Here is a 21,824-nt window from a genome sequence, read left to right on the forward strand (position 1 = left end):
AGAGATTCTTACTAAACTGGGGTGAGGTGCGGTGGTTATTGTAACATGCAGCCAAGGTAGAGAACCACTATTTTGAAACATACAATGGTTCAAGTCCCGCTCTGGACTTAGTGAATCAGAATATTAGAATATGAGGTCTATGCATCTTTGTCTTTTAAGTGCCCCATAGGTAATTCTTATGTGTAGCTGGGGTTAAGAATCTTTCCTCTTTGACGCATAATTCCAGGATAGAGCTCACATGGTGGATGGGAGAAGACGCAGAGGAGGCATAATATTTCCTAATCCTGGTGCTCTCAGGAAGTTTTAGAAGAGATATCTATAAGGACACCTTGGCCCCCTTCAGAAATCTAGTAAACTTTTTGTGAAGTCTCATAAATGCCTCAAACACATGGGTAGCCCTCACATCTCTGGACCTTCCTAGCCAGGAAGATGGACCACCCCCAAGAGTAGCCATCTCCCAGCCATTTTATTTCAAATACCCAACTCCTCTACCTCCTGGCAGAGAGATGTAAGCCGGAGACACATGTTTTGGGGATCTTGTACCTCAGAGGTTATCCTTTGGCTGTGGAGAGCTGTTTCAGCCACAACTACCCTGCATGTACCCTGGGGTAACCTGTTTTTTCTTACTCTTGATACATGTGTCTAATCTGCCTTGTTAGCACATCTGATCGGACAGACTGCTCGTAGCCTAAGGTTATCAAAAGAGTTTCCTCTGACATGTTTATGTTACACGTTTCTGCTGCCAGCTTTGATCTCACTTGCTTAGGGGTGGAACTGGGCTTGGGGTCAGGCTTGAGGCAGGGAGGGGACATACAGATTCAAACTAACATCTAAATTGGGGTCTTTGTGTGTGTGTGTTTGCTTCTTGTTGTTTATTTGCTTTAATAATGGGAAATGATCAGAAAGTTTTGGAATCTACACAAGTTTTTGTTAAGGGGTTCAGTCACATAGTCTAGGTAATAATAGAAGAAAGATAAAAGTTTTCACATTCTTGCTCTACTAAGTTTGGGCTACTTAATAGAATGGCTACATGTACATAAAACTTAAAAGACTAGAAGTATATATACCAATATATTAACAGACATTATTTCTTGCTGATAAACTTACGGGTGATTATTTTTAGTTTTATCTAATGCATTTGCAAATCTTTCATAAATTCCACAATAAACTTTAAAAGTCAGGATAAAGCTCCACTCTTTCCAAGTGAACAGATGAGTAGAATGTTACAAGTGTATCCGTCACTATTTTTTTTTTTCTTAGTGGTACGTGGGCCTCTCACTGTTGCGGCCTCTCCCGTTGCGGAGCACAGGCTCCGGACGCGCAGGCTCAGCGGCCACGGCTCACGGGGCCAGCCGCTCCGCGGCATGTGGGGTCTTCCCGGACCGGGGCACGAACCCGCGTCCCCTGCATCGGCAGGCGGACTCTCAACCACTGCGCCACCAGGGAAGCCCTCCGTCACTATTTTTAAGGTATATTACTTTCATGTGAATTAGTCTTCTACTTACTTCTCAAGTTAAAGAACAATGGTAATCCCAATTGTCACTGTACATTTAGCAATTAATATTTTCTGAACACCAAGGTAAAATGAAAAACCATAGCACTGATTAGAAACCCTTAATTGGGGTCTTTCTAACGAGTCACCAAGGTGGTGACCTTGAAGACTGAGGGTTAGGGCGGAGGCAGGCAGCAGATGAGGGGCACAGAGATTCCGAGCTGAGAACTAGAGAAAGGCAGAAAGGCAACGTGTACAGCTGGCCTTACCTCTGCCATCGGCGAGGCACCTGTTGTAACCCACAGGGCTAAAGTACTCGAAGACGAAGACGGCCACGGCGGAGACGATGAGTAACATCACGAACATCATGACCCACACGTCGGCGCTGAAGGGCTCTGGGGAAGCAAAACATCGGCGCTCAGGGTTAACGCAGAGAACAAACAGGTCCCGATTGACTCGCGTGTTCATTCACTCGCGCGACTCCTATCTTTGGGGAAACAAGCCAAAGGTGTGTGCGTCCCTTCAGAAAGCCAGGGCCTGGCTTAGGGAGGAAGGAGTAAGAGGCTGTGTCTGAGCGTCTCCCCCCCCCCCGATGGGCGTGTCGAGGCTTGTTTTCGTTCAAACATATGAGAAGGATGGCCTCTTGCCCGTCCTTTCTGAGACTGTACAGATGGTTTCTGCCATGACTGGACCAATATCTGGGTCTTTTGGAAAACAGTGGAACTAGAATAAGTACTAGACATGGATAAGTGAGTCGTGTTGGACTGGCTCTTGGTTTGCACTCCTATCTATATGCCATACCCCACAGCTGGACCTGGAAAAGTTTTCGCCAATGCTTCCGAGCCTTGAGGCCAAGTTCATTCTCAACAAACTTGGTTACTCTTTGTGGCTTGAATTGGTTCAGTAATAATTAGGCACAATGAATAACTCCCTTGCCCCCTTGCTTCACTTCTCTTAAACTTTCCAGCCTAGATTTGCTTTTTCAACCTGGTTTGACGTGGTATATTTTATTAGACATCATTAGTGTAGGAGAATACGTCAATGGTAAAAAAAAAAATCCATCCACATTAAGTATCAGTGTCTACAACACTGGGAATTTAGCAAATGACAAGGGGACATGATAATCAACAAAACAACCTCAATCTAGTCCCTATTTCCAGGTGACAAGGTTGACGGGACAAGAACAGGCAAGAGAGTAAGAATGTTCTACATATGCTTTCTTTAACTTTCTAAAATCATTTTTGCTGACTCTCTTCCAGTTGATCTAAATCTCTCTGGCTCAGACGTGTCTAGAAATTGAATACTGAATTCCAGGAGCCCTCTCTCTGGAGGCCTGTAAAAAGAGACAATCACTCTTCGGTCCCATAATACAATGCTTCCTCAATTGTGCCTCAAAATAGCCTGGCCTTTTTAGCTGTCACATCGCACTGTAAATTCAGAACTAAGTGAATTAACATGCTGTTTCCTCCACCTTCCAAATCATTAATAAAGATGAAACTGAAAAGGGAGGGAAATGGGCTGAAAATTAGAAAATATTTCCTTATTTTGAAACCTACTTTACTTTTGAACTCCCAAGGGAATTATAAAAGCCTGGTCACTTAATTAATTTAACAGGGACCTTGATATGGCACACACTGACTGTGAAATGCACAGAAATGCAAAACCTTTCGGTGGCAGCCAGAGATGTGAAGGTGGAAGGTACAACTCAAAGCCTCTGTACGGTGGAATAGAGACCCTCTCCTCCTTGGGTCTGATTGATTGAAATCCTGCTCTGGTCCCAGTTTGTCCAAGATTAGGAAACAACTGAGTAAAAGCACTGTCTCTATGCTTTCTTTCCCCCCATTAAGCCCAGAGCAACTTTTGGTACACAAAATACAAAAAAATATTTGTGTTGGTCTATATAGTTTAGAAAGTACTTTCACCACATAGTTTCTACTATCCTTTAATGGCCCTTTCATTATGGATGATTATATCTATTTTACAGAGCAGTAAACTAAGACTTAAGAGGTCCCAGCCCTTTGTAAGTTCATACTCAGGAGGTGGCAGAGCCAGGTTATGAACAGAGGGCCTCTGAAGGCAAAAGTCTGTGCTTTTCCATTTTATATCACATCTTAGTCTCGGCCCACTGCACTGTTTCCCGATTTTAGGAGTCGAGCTCTGAAATGCCCCCATGTGTACTAAAACACAGGCTGCAAGGGCAGCCACATCTGGGCTTTAATCCTGGATCTGCTCCTTACTAGCTGAGAGACGGTTGGAAAATTGCATAACCTAGGATTCAGTTTCCTAAGCCATAAACTGGGTATTATAGTAGTGTCAATGAAGTAATATAATCAAAGTTTGTACAACGATGCCTGGGCCTTCACATAGCAAGTGTTCAATAAAAAAAAAGTGTTGGTATCCTTTAGAGAGACTGTGACTGGTCCAAGGGCTTTCAGCTTGTTTATGACCAAACCAGCTTCCTATCTCCTAGCCCAGTGGCCTGTTTTCAAGGTGACATTTTATTTTCCAATCGCTTTGCTCTCACAGCCCCTGCCAAAAATATGGGGTATGAGCTCACAAAAGACCTCATCTAATTGAAATCTTGGCCTCGTCTCACCCAGTCTTATATCATACGGAAGGCGTTGACACATAAGTAATGCTGGAGAGCGAGGTACAGGTTCTATGGGGAAGGATGGGGTCGGTGGGCGGGAGAATCGGAGCAGCTTTATCTGGAAAAGCCTCCAAAAATTCACGTGAAAACAGAAATACTTTTGTTTTTGGTAGCACTGAGCTCCGCTCTTGAAGCTAATTTGAAACAAACAGGTATTTGAATGATATCCAGAATTGCACATCATTAAAGCAGGAAGCAGCTTCAGAGATCAGCTAGTCGAAATGCCTTCTTCTGTGGATGACGAGACTGGATCCCAGGATGGAGCAAGTTTGTTCAAGGTCAAATGCAGGAGTGAGACTCAAGTAGGACCCCTGGTTACCGGTCCTGTACTGTTTTCTTACCGGGTACCGTGCCTTCCTATTTTTGAGGGTATTCTTCAGTTTTCGTGTTGGAGAACGATCAATTCTGAGGTTCCCCAAAATGAAATCCCTGGCTGAGGGAAGCTCCTGGAAAATCAGCTCCTGCACCTGTTCCTCATTCCCTCTACTTGTCCCTGGGTCCATGTCCTTCACGCCTGCAAGCCCATCGCTCACCTAAGAAGGCAGAAGGTGAGACGGTCCCATTGCTGCGTGACACCATGACACTGATGCCAGTCTCTATGAAGGGCACGGAGAAGTCGACCACCTCCGATCGCTCCTCGTTGATGGTCAGCGACCCCACTGCCATGTAGGCCCTCTTCATGACCACCTGGGGAGAAAAACGCAAGGCTCCAGTTAGGGCATCCAAGAAGGCAATGGGCCACCATGCAGAAAATATTTGGGGCTCTACAGTGCTTTCCTTTGTAGGGTGGGAGCCGTACATTTCATTTATAGCCTTCCTTCGGTATCTTCCCTCGGTATTGGTTCCTGGACCCACCGTGGACACCAACGCCTGAGGACGCTTAAGTCCCAAAGTCAGCCCTTCTTATCCGCAGATTCCACCAACTGAAGACTGTAGACACAGTACAGGATCCACGGTTGGCTGAATCCACAGATGCAAAACCCACAGGTAAGGAGGGCCGACCATATATTTACTGAGAAAAATCTGCTCACAAATGGACCACATAGTTCAAACCCATGTTGTTCAAGAGTCAGCTGTACTATTTTATATTTTCTAAAATTTATAAAATGAGCGTTTTAAAAATATTTAAATGAAACACGGAAATGGCCCTTAATTCCTGACACGTACCTCTCCAATCATACCATTCCAGGTTCCATTGATTTTCTTCCCATGCTTGCCATTGGTCACCAGATAAAGATCATAGGTGAACTTCACAGATTTAGAAATTTTCTTAAGGATGTCAATACAGAAGCCCTTGCAGCATTTTTTGATGTAACCTGGCTCCTCATCTGTTTTATTTCTAACCAGGTAAAGAAACAAAAAACAAAAACAAGGCTTTTATACAAGAGGCAAAATATTACCCTTGCCAACCACAAAGCAGGCCCTCCTTCACAGCTCAGCACAAGTTATGTCAGGCCCGGGTGAGGACATAAATCAGACCACAGAACTGCCATAATCTCATTACCTCATCATACTGGACCATGTTTTCTCATACTTTTAAATGCTCCTTGGAAGTATAACATATATCAGGAAAGTGCACATATCCTAAGGGTTCAGCTGGATGAATTTTCATACACTGAACCCACCCATTTAACCAGAACCCAAATTCAAATACAGAAGAGTTACCAGCACCTTAGAGGCCTCTTGTTCTCCCTTGCAGGCCCTTCCCACCCTCACCGAAAAGAACCATTATCCTGACTTCTATCAGCATAGATTAATATTATCTATTTCCAAAAATGGTTCTAAAGACATGCTGGCCTCAGAAAACATCTTTCAACACCAATGTAAACTTAAATCTCCACGAACTTGAGGTCCCGGTCACTGAGACCTCGCAAGGCCCCAGAAATGATAACATAGCAGTAATTCTCCCGGGTCATGATCTGGACAGACCCAGATGCCAGACCACAGGGCTGCCAGAAACTCCACTGCTCAACAGTAACGAAATTCAGACATGGTGTCCAATTCATTCTGTGCCTCGGACCCCAGCCGGGTGCTGACAGCTGGGGCAAATCTGACTTTCCCAGGCCACGTACTCAGAGATGATGCGCTTCTGACAGGGCACCGTGTTCCTCATGCAAGTTCCACTCAGGGGGTCCACGCTTTCCACAATGACGAACGGGGCCTCCTCCAGCGTTACGATGCTCAGATGGTCATCTTCCTGCTCTTCCGTCTCAGGACACATTCGGGGCCACACGTAGTACTTCATCTGCAGAGACTTGTCTTTCCACTTGCCCACCTGCACAGGGATAAACAAGGACTCAGAAACCACTGACGGAGACAGAGCTGCTTCTCCTGGCCTCCCCCGGGAAGCTGTTAAACGAAGTCCAAAGATGCAGGCATTGTCCACAACAGAGACGAATCCTCCTTAGACCACATGCTCAGGATGAGACTTACTGCGTCCAAATCTAAGAAAGGCAGGCTCTTCATCTACCCGCCCACTGACCAAACACGTGCCCGGCACTCTGCTAAACCTCGTGGCTTAAAGAAGCATCTTTCTGCCCTTTGTCAGGTTCACGCTGAGTGAAGGAGTCAGAAATGTAAGCAAATGTTTACAGCACCGTGTGATAAGTGCTAAAACTGAAGCCTGTCCCAGTGCTGGGAGGAGGCCAGAGCCTCCTGCCTTGAGTGCCTATTGGTGTTTTCTCCTCAGCTGTAACAAAGAGCAGGACGGTGAGAGCAGCAAATAGCTTTGGAAAGGTCAACAGAGTGACTGGAGCAAGTGAGCCAGAAGGATGTGCTTTGGCTTGTGCCAGAGGTCTAGTGGGAAGCCACAAGGAGGACTGGGTGGATCTGAATTGGAATAAAATGGTGAGTCAGGATGAAAGAGTACAGCACAGCTTGGCTGGGGAAGGGAGTGTGGTCGAGGGGGTGATGGACGTCACAGGTCAGCGTGGATACGCACCTGCTGGGCTGGGTGGGCGCCCCGGGGGGGGGGATCAGATAGGTCTCTCTGTGAGCTGCCACACGTGGCCACATGGGCCGTGTGCCTCCACTTCACGGACTCCAGTGTGAAAGGCGGGTGCCCCTGGCATCATGCACATGGTGGCCCTGCTGCCAATCATCGGGAGAAATGTGTGGGTTCCATTGTTTTTTAAAAGAGCCCTTCGTTCCTGTTTTTATAATAGAATCTGCACGCCTTGTTGGTAGGTTCTTGCTCTCACTCTGCCACTGAGTTTATTGAAGAAAGAGGGAACGCTTTTTAACTTTCTATAACCAAACATCTTCAGTTATCACCAGGAATTATAGATGGCAAGTTGCTGCATGTTCTCTCCTCTATGCAGCAAAACAAATTAGTAGCACAGGTGAGGCACCAGGACTACGAAACGACTTAATTTATGAACTACGAAAACCAACAAGGAGCAACAAATGGGCAGTATGTCATAAATCTTCAAGCAAGTGGCTTCGATTTCCGTATTAATACAAAACCAAAGTTCACTCCTTTGCTACTGCTTTCGTCTACACCTAAGTCTCTACCTAGTGCCTCCCCTGGTGTGGTTTATACCTCCCCCCAACATGTCTGGTAGGTGTTGCCTACTTTCATGCCCAAATTAGGCCTGTACAGCCACCGCCTCTGTTCTCGCACGTCACTATAACACGGGCAGTGGCTTGGTGGCCTGTGCTCTTTGGTTTGGCATTAACCCTGATGCTAGTTTTCTTCCAAGTGTGTAGCCATATGTCACTTCTGTGTTCGGAATTATGCACTGAAGCAAACATTTGCTTCCCTTTACATGTATAGTCTCCTCCGTACTGTTGGTCCTGATTTTGGTACAAGTCTATTTTTCTTCATATTACTAAGACTACTCATTTCTAAAACAAAAATGTCCAAATAGCTTCCCAGCCATGTGGAGATCTTAATATCTTCTGCCTGTGATTTGGGGGAGGTGGGGCTTGGGGAAGGGAAGATCCAGCCGTGGGAGCCCATGACATTGGGTCGTGTCCATCTCCAAGCGGCCCTAGTTACCTCAGTGGCCAAACTGATATTTTCTGTATGTTCCCTTATGTGAAAAGGATTGGGAAGCCCTAAGGTACCTATTTTTATTTTTTTCACTGCTATCATCTTCCCCCAGTAGTCTCTCTGAGTGTTTTTCTTTAACCCAAATGTATGCTCTTCCATCTTTACTGCTACTAGCTTAGCCCAGTCGTCCAGCAGCCCATCTTGGGATTACTGCAGGCAACTGCAAACTTCGCATAAGGTTTCCCCTAGAGTCCACCGTGGACACTGATGCCAGATGGCTCTTCTTAAAACATCATTTCATCGTATAATTTCTATTCAAAAATTTCAACAACTTCCCACCACCCTCAGGACTGTGTCCAAACTTCTCACCTAGATGGTCAAGATTTGTGCATTGAGCCTCATCTACCTTGATACAGTTAACTTCACTATTTTGAAACATGCAGCCTTTATTAAAGTCGGAAAAGGAGGTTGTCGGTTTTGGAAGTTAACATAGGTTAATCAGGAACAGGTTTCAACAAGCTGGCTGTATTTTCTTTTCTGATAGTCTCACTGTATCTGTGAAACAAAAATGCTGCACACATAGCATGTTGGCAAAGTTTTTTCATGAAACTTGTGAACAAGAGGGGATATAATATAGATCCTTGTATACTGGATGGATTTGAAAGGAGTCTAAAATCCATATCCAAAAAAAAAAAAAAAGATTGTTTAACGAATTAATGCCAACACAGAAAAAGGTCTCTAGTGCCATGTCGGAGGACGCTGTTTTTAGAAGTGGCCTGTGTAGTGCTTCAGAAAACAAAACAGAAGTCATGCTCACCAAACTGCAGGTAACCCAAACTAGAAAGGATAGAAGATACACTGCAGTGCAGAGTCAAGGCTGGAGGCCATATGAATTCACTGGAATAATGGACTGAACGAAATGGAATAAAATTCAACAGCATTTATACGTAACGTCTAGCACTTAGATTTTTTAAAAGCAACTGCACAATACTGAAAAGGAGATATTTCAAGGAACAGCAGTCTACACAAGCGATTGCAATGACAAATGGTATATTTACAAACTTACGGCGTCCAGCTCACTGAGGGAGGGGAGGGTATGCATGATCCCACCCTGCTCTGTGCTCATCATACCACAGCTGGAAAGCTTGGTTCTGGTCCTATAATCCTATGATCAACTGATTTTTATTTACTATCTCATCCTCATTTCCCCAGCAATAATCTGTTCCATGAGGTCTCCTCCAGCACTCTTTCTTAACTTCCTGTCAAGATAGCTGGATCACATCCTTGCTTCACTTCGACGGAATGCAACCAACATCAACTGCACATCAGTTCTGTGCCAGGCGCTGGGCTGTGTGCTAGAGAAAACAATACCAGGCAACATTTACTAAGGGCTTAGTATGTGCTAAGCACCAAACACATCCAGGAATCTCATGCATCGTCAGAGTGAGCTTGTGAGATGCAGGCTGCTATTGTCTCACTTTGCAGGTGTGAACAGAGGGGTCTGATGACTTGCTCACGGTCTCAAGGTAAGCGAGCACAGTGTCTCAGATCTGAAGCTGACCAGTCTGGCTCCAGAGCTTGGGCTCCCACCCACCATCCTGCATTGCTTCTCGGATAATAATGAAGGAGTAAGACACGGTCCCTGTCCTCCAAGGACAGTCCCCTGGGGAAAGACACTGTCTATTGACAGTAATATCAAGTCAGGCTTTGGTAATTACCCTAATAAAAGGTCTAAAAAATTACTCGGATTCAGAGTAGAAGTGACTATTTCTGAAAGGGTCAGGGAAAAGCTTGACTGGGACCCTTTTTTAAGCTAGGCCTTGAAATGGAAGTGATAGCTCAGTAGGTGAAGAGTGGTTTATCTGTTGAGGCAAGAGCAAAGTTGCAGAGTCCTGCAGCTGCCCCATGGAAAGACCAAGGATGTTCCTTCACGTGTGGAGAGAACTGGTCTAGCTTAGTTCTCTTCCTCAGAGACCTGCTCCCCGCTCCAGCCAGAAGATCTCTGTTACTCTTGACAGCCAGCTAGATTGTATAAATCTGTTCCCAACTCCTTGTTCAATGGATTCAGGTTTGAATGAATTCAATGAATTCAAACTGAATGAATTCAGTTTGAAACTGGTCGTGGGCACCATGAAATCAGGGCTGCCCCTGCCCACCCCTGCCCTCAGCAGTTAAACACTTACCAGCTCACCACTGCCCAGAACAACCAGATCATTCATTATTTCATGCTCTTTACTACCTTATTTAGTGACTTTTTAGATGTCTTGTCTCCTAAACGAAATTCTTTTTTTTATTCATTTTTTATCCTTTTAATATATGTGGGATAGTTTTTTGTTTTTGTTTTTGTTTTTGTTTTTGCCTCACCCCAAGGCATGTGGGATCTTAGTTCCCCGACCAGGGATCGAACCCATGCCCCCTGCATTGGGACCACAGAATCTTAACCCCTGGACCGTCAGGGGAGTCCTTCCTAAGCTAAATTCTGAATGTGTCTCTAAGTATTTCTGTGACTGCAGACAAATATCTATAATTCTCTGAGCCTCAGTTTCCACATCTGTAAAATAGGGAGTGATTGCTAGGTGTCTTCTACATAGTTTCATGATCTTTAGGACACAGGCTCCCTACTACATTTCCATCTGATGAGAGCCCAGTAAAAAGGTGTTCTTAGTGGTTATTTCCTAAAGGGAGGGAAGTATCTGATCTGATTCTACAAAAGATTAGCTTGTCTTAAAGTCTTGATTCTTTTTTTCTTTGTTTCTTCAAGGATGATTACCGTGAGAAAGAAAGTTAACAAATTCCTTCAGGACTGAAAGGAGAAACAGGTTTGAAAAAATCCCAACACAACTCTGCTATGAATATCAGATTTGCAATGCCACTACACAGTGCTTATGTTAAAGAATGTGTTTAGTTCCCACAAATTAATTACTTCAACTTCTTTTGAAGCAAGACAGTCAGAAATAAGTAAACAACTAAAATTAAATGAAATAGGGGCTATTTATGTGGAAGAACAAGGTATATTTCAAGCAATTCTTCTTTTAAGGGGGAAAAAGTATGGTGAAAGTATTAAAAATGGGAAAGTTTGTAAAGTAAATAGAGAAAGAGAAGCCTGAGATTCCGAAAGGAAAAATCTTGAATTCTTTTCTAGGGTGTCTGAACTGGCGTTAGTATATCATATTGGATATGCAGAGTGGGAGGAAATGAGGTTAACAGGAAATATTTCAGAAAAAATTCAGTGAGAAAAACTGAATGAAAAATTTATAGTCGAGCATAAAACATGTTCAGGAGAAAGAAAAAAACCTTAAGAAAAAAATGAAGAAAATGTCTGTAAAGCACTCTGAATTCCTCAGAGGAAAGCACTAAACAAACATCTCCAGAAGCACATTTAACAACAACATCTGTCTGTAAAAAATGCAGTTCCCTGCCACACTAAGATTTCAGAAGATCTCTTGAGACCTGAAATCATCTTTCTCAAGAAAAAAAAAATCTCTGATTAGTTTTCTCAGGAAAACATGGAGTCATTTTGAGGGTTTCTGGTTGCTTCTCTCAGTACAAGCTGAACACCTGTTCAGCTGGGGATTTCTCCTCAGAAGGAAGTCTACCTCACAAACCTACAGCGTGTTACTCTGTAAGCTTTCCCTTAGGAAAATTCTAGAACCAATCTGTGGTGATGGGAGACGTCAAAGTCTTCCTTCTGCTAACAGATTTCCTCCACCGCTGGCAGTGAAGCTGGCACCCAACAGCACGCTGGGACACAGAGGGGCGGCACTCCTTCTGGAAGCCCCCGAATCTGTCCCCTTGGTGAGCGTGTCCTCGGGGAGAAGGAGAGGAGTCCAGGCAGGGCATGGCTTCTGTGAAGGCCACCGTAGTCCTTGCCCAGAGAGCAGAGGGCATCGCTCTCCCCGGGCAGCCTCTCTCATCTGCAGGCAAAGTCATCTCTCAAGATGCTGGCATGAAAGCCCTTAATAGAGCCTCTTTAGGCGTCAAAGGTTATTTTCCCCAAGTCAAAGCATTGTTGTTTCTTGCTGGAGATGACATCTGGATCTAACGCTAAACACTTGCTGCGTATTTGACGCCTTCGTCTGACCGTTAGAATGCAAAACTGAAAACTACATGTAATTCCCCTGAGCAAGCCGAAGGGACCAGCAGTCTCTGCCAGGCAGCCCGGATCTGCACCCCATCCCGTCCCAAAGTGGTGTCAAGCAGGCCGCTGTCATGTGTGGGGCACGCCCTGGCGCAGGCCTGAGACTCCTGATAGAACAGAAATCTGAGGAGAGCAGGGCACTCCTATTTCTCCTCCCCCAAAGCTACACATCTTAGCTCTGAGGATTTTCAAAGGTTAAGTGTGTGATAACACTTCATTTTGTTCAACCTTTCTTTTTCTGCATCCATCCCTCCCCTCCGTTCCTCATAAGCAAGTAAATATTCTGGTGTATGACCATCCATTCTCTATATTCATACAAAATACATCTGTGAGTATGTATGACACCAGGTCATAGTATGCATGTCTCTGCAAATGTGCTTTTCCCACTTAATTATACATCATGGGCTTCCTTCCAACTCAATAGATGGCAGACTTGAGTCCTTTTAATAGCTGCATAGTACTTCCTACTAATGAATGCATCCTAGTTTATTCAGTCATATCCCTATTGATAAACATTTAGGATGTTCCCCCCAAATTTAACAAAAACACATACTACTGAATACATATCTTGGTATTTCCAAAGCATCAATTACCAATAATAAAAAAGTAGAATGAAAGGATATTTGTGTTTTCAAATGTGCTTGATGTTGCCAGACTACTTTACCAAAGGTTTAGAGTGACTGAAATTCCCATCAGCAAAGCACAAGAATGCGCCCTGCTCACATTCTCACCAGCACTAGGTTGTTACCCCTATTAAGCGTTCACCAATCTGAAGAATAAAAACTGGTGTCTAATTGCTCTAATTTTCATCTCCTTGACTTGCGGTAAACCAGAGCACCCTTGCATGGCTGTTAGCCATTTTGATTTCTTTCTTTTACCCTCCAGTCACACACTTCACCCATTTTCTGTTGAGTTGTCGGTCTTTCCTATCTACTCGTAGGGAGTTCCTGGTATAGTATGATAGTAACCCTTTATCTGTCAGATGTGCTTGAAATACTTTTCTACTCTAAGATTTGTCTTCTGACTGTTTTTGGTATTTTTTTATGCACAAGATTTTACTCCTGTCTGTCAAAGTAAAACATGTCTCTTTTTATACAGAACGCTTGATTACCCACCCTTACTTTAAAGAAAAGATCTATCCCACTCTCATAGCATTCCTTATTTTAATGTTTGGCCATGTTATTTACAACACTAATTTAAATGTAGAGCTAGGAATAAACACTAGGAAAACTAAGGTTATACAATGAAATGTGTGTGTTATAAACCTTGACAATGGAAAATAAAATAGCATGTACTAAGAGTTAGGGAATGGGAAAAAGTATAAAAGTACTAAATTTGTTTTAAGTGTGTCTCTAGAGTATAGCATGCGGTTGGCTTTTGCTTTGTAAACCAACCTGAAAGTCTTTTTGTCTTAATACCTAAATTTTGCTCATTTACGTTAATTGATGTGGTGTATTTGGCTTTGTCTCTGTAATATTTTGGTCTTTACTATTTTTTATTTATTTTTAAGGATGGTTGATTTACAATATCATGTCCATTTTCAAGTGTACAGCTAAGTAAAACTCAGTTGGTTTTTCTTAAATTATATTCCATTATAGGTTATTCCAAGATGTTGAATATAATTCCCTGTGCTATACAGTAAATCCTTGTTGCTTATCTATTTTATGTAGAGTAGTCTGTATCTGTTAATCCCATACCCCTTATTTGTCCCTTCTTCCCTCCCTCTCCCCTTTGTTAACCATAAGTTTGTCTTCTATGTCTTCTCGCAGTGTTCTTTGTTCTTCCTTTTTGCACGGAGCTTTGTCTATACTATGTGGGGTCGATGTGCAGCTTCGTTTTCTGGGCTGCACAGTCTTCTCTCCATCAGCCCCTCCCACGTTTCTCAAATGCTCTGCATCCTTCGTAGCCCTCCTCAGGCCTCAGCAACACCATGATGCTGTGCTTGTCCACCCCCAGCCAGAGAACAAGCTCTGTTTGATCTTCCGTAATCATTTTGTGGGTCAACTGCTCCCTTGGGCTATTACATTAAAATCTCTGTCTCTGTCTGTGAATGTGTCTTTAAGCACTCGAGGGCAGAGACTATATTATTTACCTCTTTCTGTCCCTGTACTGGCTTGAAACAAGTGTGTTCTCAGTAAATTATTGACTGATGTGTCACTGGGGGACAAATACTTCATACCCTCAGAAAGCCTCCAGTGCTAGATATCGGTCCAGTGCTCTTCCACGGAAAGGCTGTAGTAGGTAAGGGCTGCCTTACATACTCCCTCTCTCAATTCTTCCTCTAGATTACAGAGTGCCCTGGGCGGACTCAGTTCCATGTGGATGGCTGTACGTACGACGGCACATCTGCTGCGCTCCTTCCCCTAATCACGTGCACACTCGGTGATGTCTCGATTTGGAAAGTTAGTGTTTTGAAAAATGTGTTAGAAAATAATTTCCATATTCAAATTTGATCCATGCTGCCTTGACCCTTTACTGCCTTGACACGTACTAAGCTGGGGACCGGGGCACACACGCCGAAGGGAGACCCTTGCAGCCACTCTTGCCTGGCACCTGAGTGGGTCTCCCAGCGGCACTGGGTGTCAGTTGTCATCTCAGGCCTCATCTGCTATCCCTGGCTGACCCCTGCCCCTCTGAGAGAGCCCGGGGCTCCCTGGGGGTTGTGCAGACCCACTGCTGCCACTGCCCATCGCCCCCTGTGTGGTCCCTGTTCTCCACGGTTCCTCCCTCCATCTCTCCTGCTCTGGAGAGTGAAGGAATGGAGAAGTGGCGAGCTGGGGTAGAATCTGGGGCCGGGAATGGAAGGTGCTGATTCCCTCGGCACCAGAGAACAGCTGTGGTCATCTCAGATAACAACACGAGCAGAGATGCGATAATATTAGAGTAACTGTGTGTATCCTGGGTCAGGCCCTGTGCCAGGCACTTCACACAGAGTGATGGCATTCCGTTGTCACTAGCTCCCAAATAGGTGGGTACTGCGATGCCCACAGTAGAGGCAGAGAAACTGAGGCTCGCTGAGGGTCCAGGACGTCATCCCTGATCTGTTTGACTCTGGAAGCCCGTGTTTCTTGCACTGTGCCATGTGGCCAAGAGAATATTTCTGGCCTCTTGACTCCTTCCCTGCCGTGATCTGAGAGAAAAGCGTCTGCTTCAGCTCCACAGCCCCCCTCCAGTCACCTAAGCCTCCCAGAAGCTGGGACTCATGGTTGTGTCTGAAGACTTTACAGCAAGTGTCAACTGGAGTCCGTGGGGGGCTGGGGGCACAGGCAGGATGGTAGCAGTAGGAGGCAGGGCACAGACAAGCTGTGTGACCTTTGGTGAGTTATTTCACCTCTGGGCCTGGCATGCAGTAGTTTTATGCAAGTAGTATTTGCTATTTTTTCTCCTCCTTCTTCCCCTCCTGCTGTTACTGTTACTCCTACTACCAAAAACCGCAACTCCTCAGCGTGCCTACTTTCCTCCCAGAACCAACTCCAACTTCTCAAACTCTTAACTCGATCTGTTTCAAAATGTCAGACTAAACTCCATGCCATTCTTCCGGTTACATGCACTATTTTCATTCAGGCGCAAATAAAAACAGAGACCACGAGAGTAAAATTGCTACGACCCTTCAAGGTTTACCAAAGGCCTTGAACCCAACGAATGCCACCGAGCCAGGTGATCCTCTCCCATAAACCCCTCCCTGGGGCAAGGTGGACAGTTTAGAAAGCGTAGTAATTCTTTTAGGTCAGAGCATATTGTAAATGCTTTGCTCAACAGGCTCAACTAAGCTGAAAGATTCAACATGTTTTCCTGAAGTATCTGATGCCTTCCTGGCCTGAGGGTTTGAAACCTCCCAAGCCAACTCCCCATCCCTGGACAGCAACCCTCAGAGTCCATTCTGGGACTCAGAGGGGCTCAGTTACTGAGAGTGGAGCCCCATCGACCTTCTCCTCTGATCCACTTTTTTCCAAAAAAGGCCCTCTTCTTGAACATCAAGACTGAGTCCTGGACCATCTCCTCTGGCACATGTGGGACCAGGCAGAGACCTCTGGAACTAAACAGCACCAAGTCATGTCCCACCTCCTCTGAGTCAACTTCCTCCTGTGTCATGGGGCTCTAGACATGTGTGCAACATGCCCAAGGCTTAGGTTGCTCCAGAACCCAGCTCAGCAGGGCTGGGATGCTGACTGACTGACTTGACTGATGGATGCGGGTGGTGTTACAACCTGCTTCGGGGGACTGGGCTACAGGCTTTAGTCACGGACATCGTTCCTCATCAAGTTCCCTTGTCATTGCTACCTTTATTCTCTGATTGCAAACTGAAAGGATAGAGCACGAGTGCACAATGCCTGAAGGTTCTGAATGCGACTTCCTGGATTTGAGCCCTGGCTTGGCAAGGTCTTCACTGGTATTTACATATGTATGCATGACTGTAAGCATGCATGCACGTATGTACGTGTGCATTCATACATTCACTCACTCCACTACTTCACTCTAATTTGTCATCTTAGTTACATGCAGGGCCTTGAGTCAGAAAGGCCTAAATTGAGTCCTGGCTTTGGTTGTGTGTGACTCTGCAGGGGCTACCTAACCTTTTAAGTTCTGGGTTGTGGATAACTGCTCTTTTGTCTACCAACAAGCCATCCTCTGCCTGACCCCCTAACTCACGCTTTCCCCCACCCCTTTTGCTTAGCTCAGTCTCTCCTTTTGTGAACTGCCCCTTCCTCGATTCCAACCACATGGTCCTCTGAGAACGGCCATGTTATTAAATCTCCCAGTCCATCCTCTGACCCAGCTACAGCTGAGGGGCGGGCACCTGACTGGTTGGGTCAAATCCTTGGGATTTTTGGCCTTAGGAACAAGGAGTGTTAAGTCAGTCTTTCCCCAGTAGCACAAGCTATCATATGTAAAAATCAGAAGCTCTTTCCACCACCTTTCCGTGCCGCCATAGTGGTGCCCATGAATGTCCTGGCTGATGCTCTCAAGAGTGTCAACAATGCCGAAAGGAGAGGCAAGTGACAGGTTCTTATTAGGCCGTGCTCCAAAGTCACTGTCAGGTTCCTCACCGTGACGATGAAGCATGGTTACATTGGCAAATTTGAAATCATCGATGATCACAGGACGGGGAAAATCGTTGTGAACCTCACAGGCAGGCCAAAGAAGTGTGGAGTGTCCAACTCTAGATTTGATGTGCAACTGAAAGGTCTAGACAAATGGCAGAATAAACCGCTCCCATCCCATCAGCTTGGTTTCATTGTACTGATAACTTCATCTGGCATCATGGACCATGAAGAAGCAAGATGAAAACACACAGGAAGGAAAATCCTTGGATTCTTTTTCTAGGGATGTAGTACATACATGCAAATAAAATGCCTCAGAGAGGAAAAAAAAAAAACAACCCAGAAGCTGTGGGCCACCATGCTTCACACCCTAGGAGAAAACTGGCCAATGGAGAGAGAAGAATGAAGCCAGTGGCCAGAGGAAAGCATGTACCAGTGAGAGAGTGAGCAAGATACCTGAGAGCATCAGTGTTCTGGAGGCTCCGCCACGTTCCCATCGTGGGTTCTGGTCAGACAATCCAGTATCCTTGTAATAAATTTGCCTTTTGCTTACGTTCATTCAAGTTGGATATTTATTCTTTATCACCGAAATGGTCCTCATAATGCACTGTTTATCTCATCTATAAATGGCAATAGATTATAACTATCTTCATGAGGCTTTGATGAGAATTAAATGAAATAATGTATCTAAACTGCTTTTGCAAAATGCCCGGAACTTGGTGAGCACTGAGTAAATGATGCTGGTGGTGGTTGGTGTTTATCACCAACTTTCTGTGAACATCTCAGGGTCCAGGAAGTAGGTTGCGTCACCAGTGACAGGCAGATCCCACCGCCATTCCTAAATAAGCACCCCCTGCTTGGGATCAAGGAGAAGCAGGAGGCTTCCCCTCAAGTTCTCAGGTTCTGGGGTGTAGGCAGGGCCAATCAGCAGAGCTCCTGTTGTCAAGTCCCACAGTGACGTGTGGCTGCATCCCCTTCCAGACCCCAGGCCTTGGGGAGGTGGGGAGGGGTTACTTGGACAATCACAGGGTCTCCACTTGCAGCCAATCTCACTTGGCAGGTCCAAAGTATACCAAACGGCCTTCTGCCCACTGGCCCGCATGCTAAACTCTGCTGCCAGGCCCCGCTATCTCCATTCCCTCCATGTCCTTTTCTACTCCCCACGGCCCCCTCCACAAATGCTTTTCCAGGACTAAGATCCCCATATAGAGGTTTCAAAAGCCAAGCAAGTGGTAGGGGCAACATCTGAATCCAGACATTCTAATACCAGAGTCTTCGCTTTTTGCCACTCCTCTATGTTGCCTCAAATATTGGATAAGACACATAAGAACCGTATCAGGCATGTAGTAATAATGTTCAGTAGATGGTACTGATCCAGAATAGCCCACCCGCCCTGTTCTCCTTAGGCAGCCCATGTGCCTCGGGCCCGCCATAGCATCAGATGTCCTAGAGGCCCAGAGCAGCAGCAGGACAAAAGACACTAAGTGGAAGCAGTGCCACCACCCCGAAAGCACCAACTCGTTGTGCGAGACCTCTGGAAGCCAGAGGTGATTATACTGCTCTTCTAATAATGCTCTACTGAACCGCTCCCTGCTTGCTCTGCCTTTGGCCTCCTGATGAGTTTCATTACATCGTCTATCATGATCTTTCATTTAATTTTTAAAAATTTACTTTTTATTTATTTATTTTTGGCTGCGTTGGGTCTTCGTTGCTGTGCACGGGCTTTCTCTCGTTGCAGAGAGCGGGGGATACTCTTCGTTGTGGTGTGCGGGCTTCTCATTGCGGTGGCTTCTCCTGCTGCAGAGTATGGGCTCTAGGCACGCAGGCTTCAGTAGTTGCATCATGTGGGCTCAGAAGTTGTGGCTCGCGGGCTCTAGAGGGCAGGCTCAGTAGTTGTGGCGCACGGGCTTAGTTGCTCCGCGGCATGGGGGATCTTCCCGGACCAGGGCTCGAACCCGTGTCCCCTGTATTGGCAAGTGGATTCTTAACCACTGAGCCACCAGGGAAGTCCCCTCTCTGAATTTTAAATGTATTTAATATTTAAAGACAAGGTTATTTGAAAATATGCAAGAATCTACCCATAAATCTTAGATACATAAGGCTAGCCCCTGTATCAAGTACATCTCAGGACACTAAGAAAATTGATGCAAATGTTGCACACCGAGTGAACCCACCAAACAAGCAAAATCGGGTTCTCGTGCAAATCTTCAGGAGCTAGAAAACATGCCCAGGACTGAAGCAGGACCTTATCAGGTGAGGTTGCGGAGAGCTGTTTTCAGCACTGCGGGGTGCTCATACATGAGAGCCAAAAGGAAAGTAATGGGAGGGATTCTGGAAAAGGAACATATTGCATAAGTGTAATGACAATGTTTCCCAGACCACAAATCTGAATGTAAACTCTGATGATTATGAATGTGTTTTCAGGGACAATGAAGCAGCGGAGTTGAGAGTGTGATCATCCAGGAAATCCAAGGCATAAGGTTCTGAATATATATGAAAAGAAACAAGGCATGAACACTGATAAGGCACATCAAAATAACTGAGGCAATAAGGGAACACAAATAGAAGAGAGCAAAGTCATTGAAAATGCATTCAAGTTTAAAAAGACTAGACCACAGATAAAAGAAAAAAAAAAAAAGACTAGACCACAGATAAAAGAAAAAAATCGTGAAGATGTGTGTCCAAGAAGGTCCCTTGTAGAATTCACAGAACAGTGTGCTCACACCTCACTAAGGCCATGCAAAAGAGGAATAAATTCCTAATAAGAACACTCTAAGACTGTCCAGGGTCTACCACCCCTCCTTAGCCAGAAAAGGTCCATTTTGTGGACAGGCATACACTTGTTAAGACTGTAGAAGGTAGTTTTTTTCCAGAATATTCTGGACTACGCTATCCCAAACTAGGATATCGAAAGTCATTCCTTTTCTCACCGAAGTGCCTTGCCCCAGCCTTGCAGGGTGGAAACGGCAGGAAAGGATCTCAGTCTGGCCTCCATTCTCAGATATTCTATCTCTTGCCTGGATTTCTGGATTACTCCTAGCTGGTCCCTGGCCCCCTCCAGTCTTATCTTCCTCCAGTTCATCCTCTTCTTGGCCCCAGATTTCTTAAAATACAGATCTGACCCCATCCCGACTCTTCTCAAAGCCTGTCAGCGCCTCCTCATTCACCTACAGAAAAGTACCCAACCTCCTTGGGAGAGGACACATTTGTTCCCCATACTTTCCCTTTATCTTTCCCGTTCCTACCCACCCTCCCTCCCTCTCCCTCTCCCTCTCCCTCTCCCTCTCTCTCTCTCTGTCTTTCTTGCCTTCCCGCTTTCTTTTTGGGTTATCTCTTCAGATTTCCTAGCCTTTCACTCTGATAAGAGCACACTACTTTCTTTCCTACCTAATGCCTCCACTCATGCTGTAATTCTCTATTTTAAACGCCTGCTCTTCTGGGTGAAACCCACTCAATCTTCAGGATTCAGCTCACTTGGTATCAAGAAGCCTTTTCTCACCACACCCCCAGCCTGGGTTAAGGGGTTAGGTATCCCTCTTTGGTACTCCCCAAATACCCTGTGCAAACCCCCGTCACTGAACTTGCCATACGACACTATATTTAATTGCTTGTGTGTCTGGTCTGCTCCAGTAGACTGAGTTCCTCAATGGCAGAGATTAAATATTATTTCTTTTTTCCCAAATGCTCAGCATGGAGAATGGTACCACAATGGGCACTCAGTATTACTAGGTTAGTTGAATAAATGAATGAATGGAATTTCAAAAGGAGAATCTGCTCTTGGCAGCTAATAACGGCTAATGGTGATTCTACTACTAATACTGACTAATATTTATTGAGCATTTTACTGTGTGTTAGGGACTATGCTAAGCAATGAACGTGGATTAGCAAATTTAATTCTCAGTATAGTCTTATAAGGTGGATATTAGTTTTTACACCCATTTACGGTAGTTTATTATATTATTGGTACCCAATAAATCATATGTCTCAGTAGCCATGCCCTTGTGACTTGCTTTGACCAAAAGGACAGCAAAAAAATGTGACACATGTAGAGACTTGATGATGGACAGTGCAAAGGGCCTTGCCTTCTTGGCATGGTGGCTGACAACTCTGAAAAAACTTGGGCCAGCCTCCCTGAGGATGAGCAAACCTGCAGAATAAGGTCCAGCTGATAGCCAGTAGCAACAGTTAGACACACGAGTGAGGCCATTATGGATTACCCACCCTTGGTTGGGCCACCAGATGACTACATCAGGTGAGTGTTCCCATGTGAGACCAACCAAAGGACCACCTAGCTTATCCCAACTCAAACTATCCCAAAGAATAACGAGTAATAAAATGGTAGTTGTTTCAGGTCACTAGGTTTTGGGGTGCTTGTTACATAGCAGATGTAAACTGAAGTATGTCCATCTCGGGAAAAGGCTCTGTGTAGCTGGCAAAACCAATGAAGAAGATAGAAGCAAGAAGCAAGACATATGGAGATAGAATTAAAAGACAAAATAGCACAAAGT

The 21,824-nt window shown here is 45.1% G+C and overlaps 1 protein-coding gene and 1 pseudogene across 1 annotated transcript in view; one reads left to right on the forward strand and one right to left on the reverse strand.

The window, feature by feature from the left end:
* Nucleotides 1-5,664, reverse strand: part of GRIN2B (glutamate ionotropic receptor NMDA type subunit 2B) — a 54,038-nt gene extending 48,374 nt beyond the window's left edge. The window contains exons 1-3 of the mRNA XM_089920072.1: nt 5,647-5,664; nt 4,676-4,829; nt 1,762-1,887 (exon numbers count right to left, since the gene is read on the reverse strand). Of these exons, the coding sequence (XP_089776198.1) occupies nt 1,762-1,887; nt 4,676-4,829; nt 5,647-5,664 (298 nt within the window). The remainder of the gene's footprint in view (nt 1-1,761; nt 1,888-4,675; nt 4,830-5,646) is intronic.
* An 11,030-nt stretch (nt 5,665-16,694) lies between these two features.
* LOC149747954 (small ribosomal subunit protein uS8 pseudogene) lies at nt 16,695-17,925 on the forward strand (annotated as a pseudogene).
* Nucleotides 17,926-21,824: the final 3,899 nt, after the last annotated feature.

Source organism: Delphinapterus leucas, chromosome 11, assembly GCF_059928025.1.
Source record: "Delphinapterus leucas isolate spDelLeu-1000000601 "Yukka" chromosome 11, BTC_Dleu_Yukka2, whole genome shotgun sequence".
Classification (NCBI taxonomy): domain Eukaryota; kingdom Metazoa; phylum Chordata; class Mammalia; order Artiodactyla; family Monodontidae; genus Delphinapterus; species Delphinapterus leucas.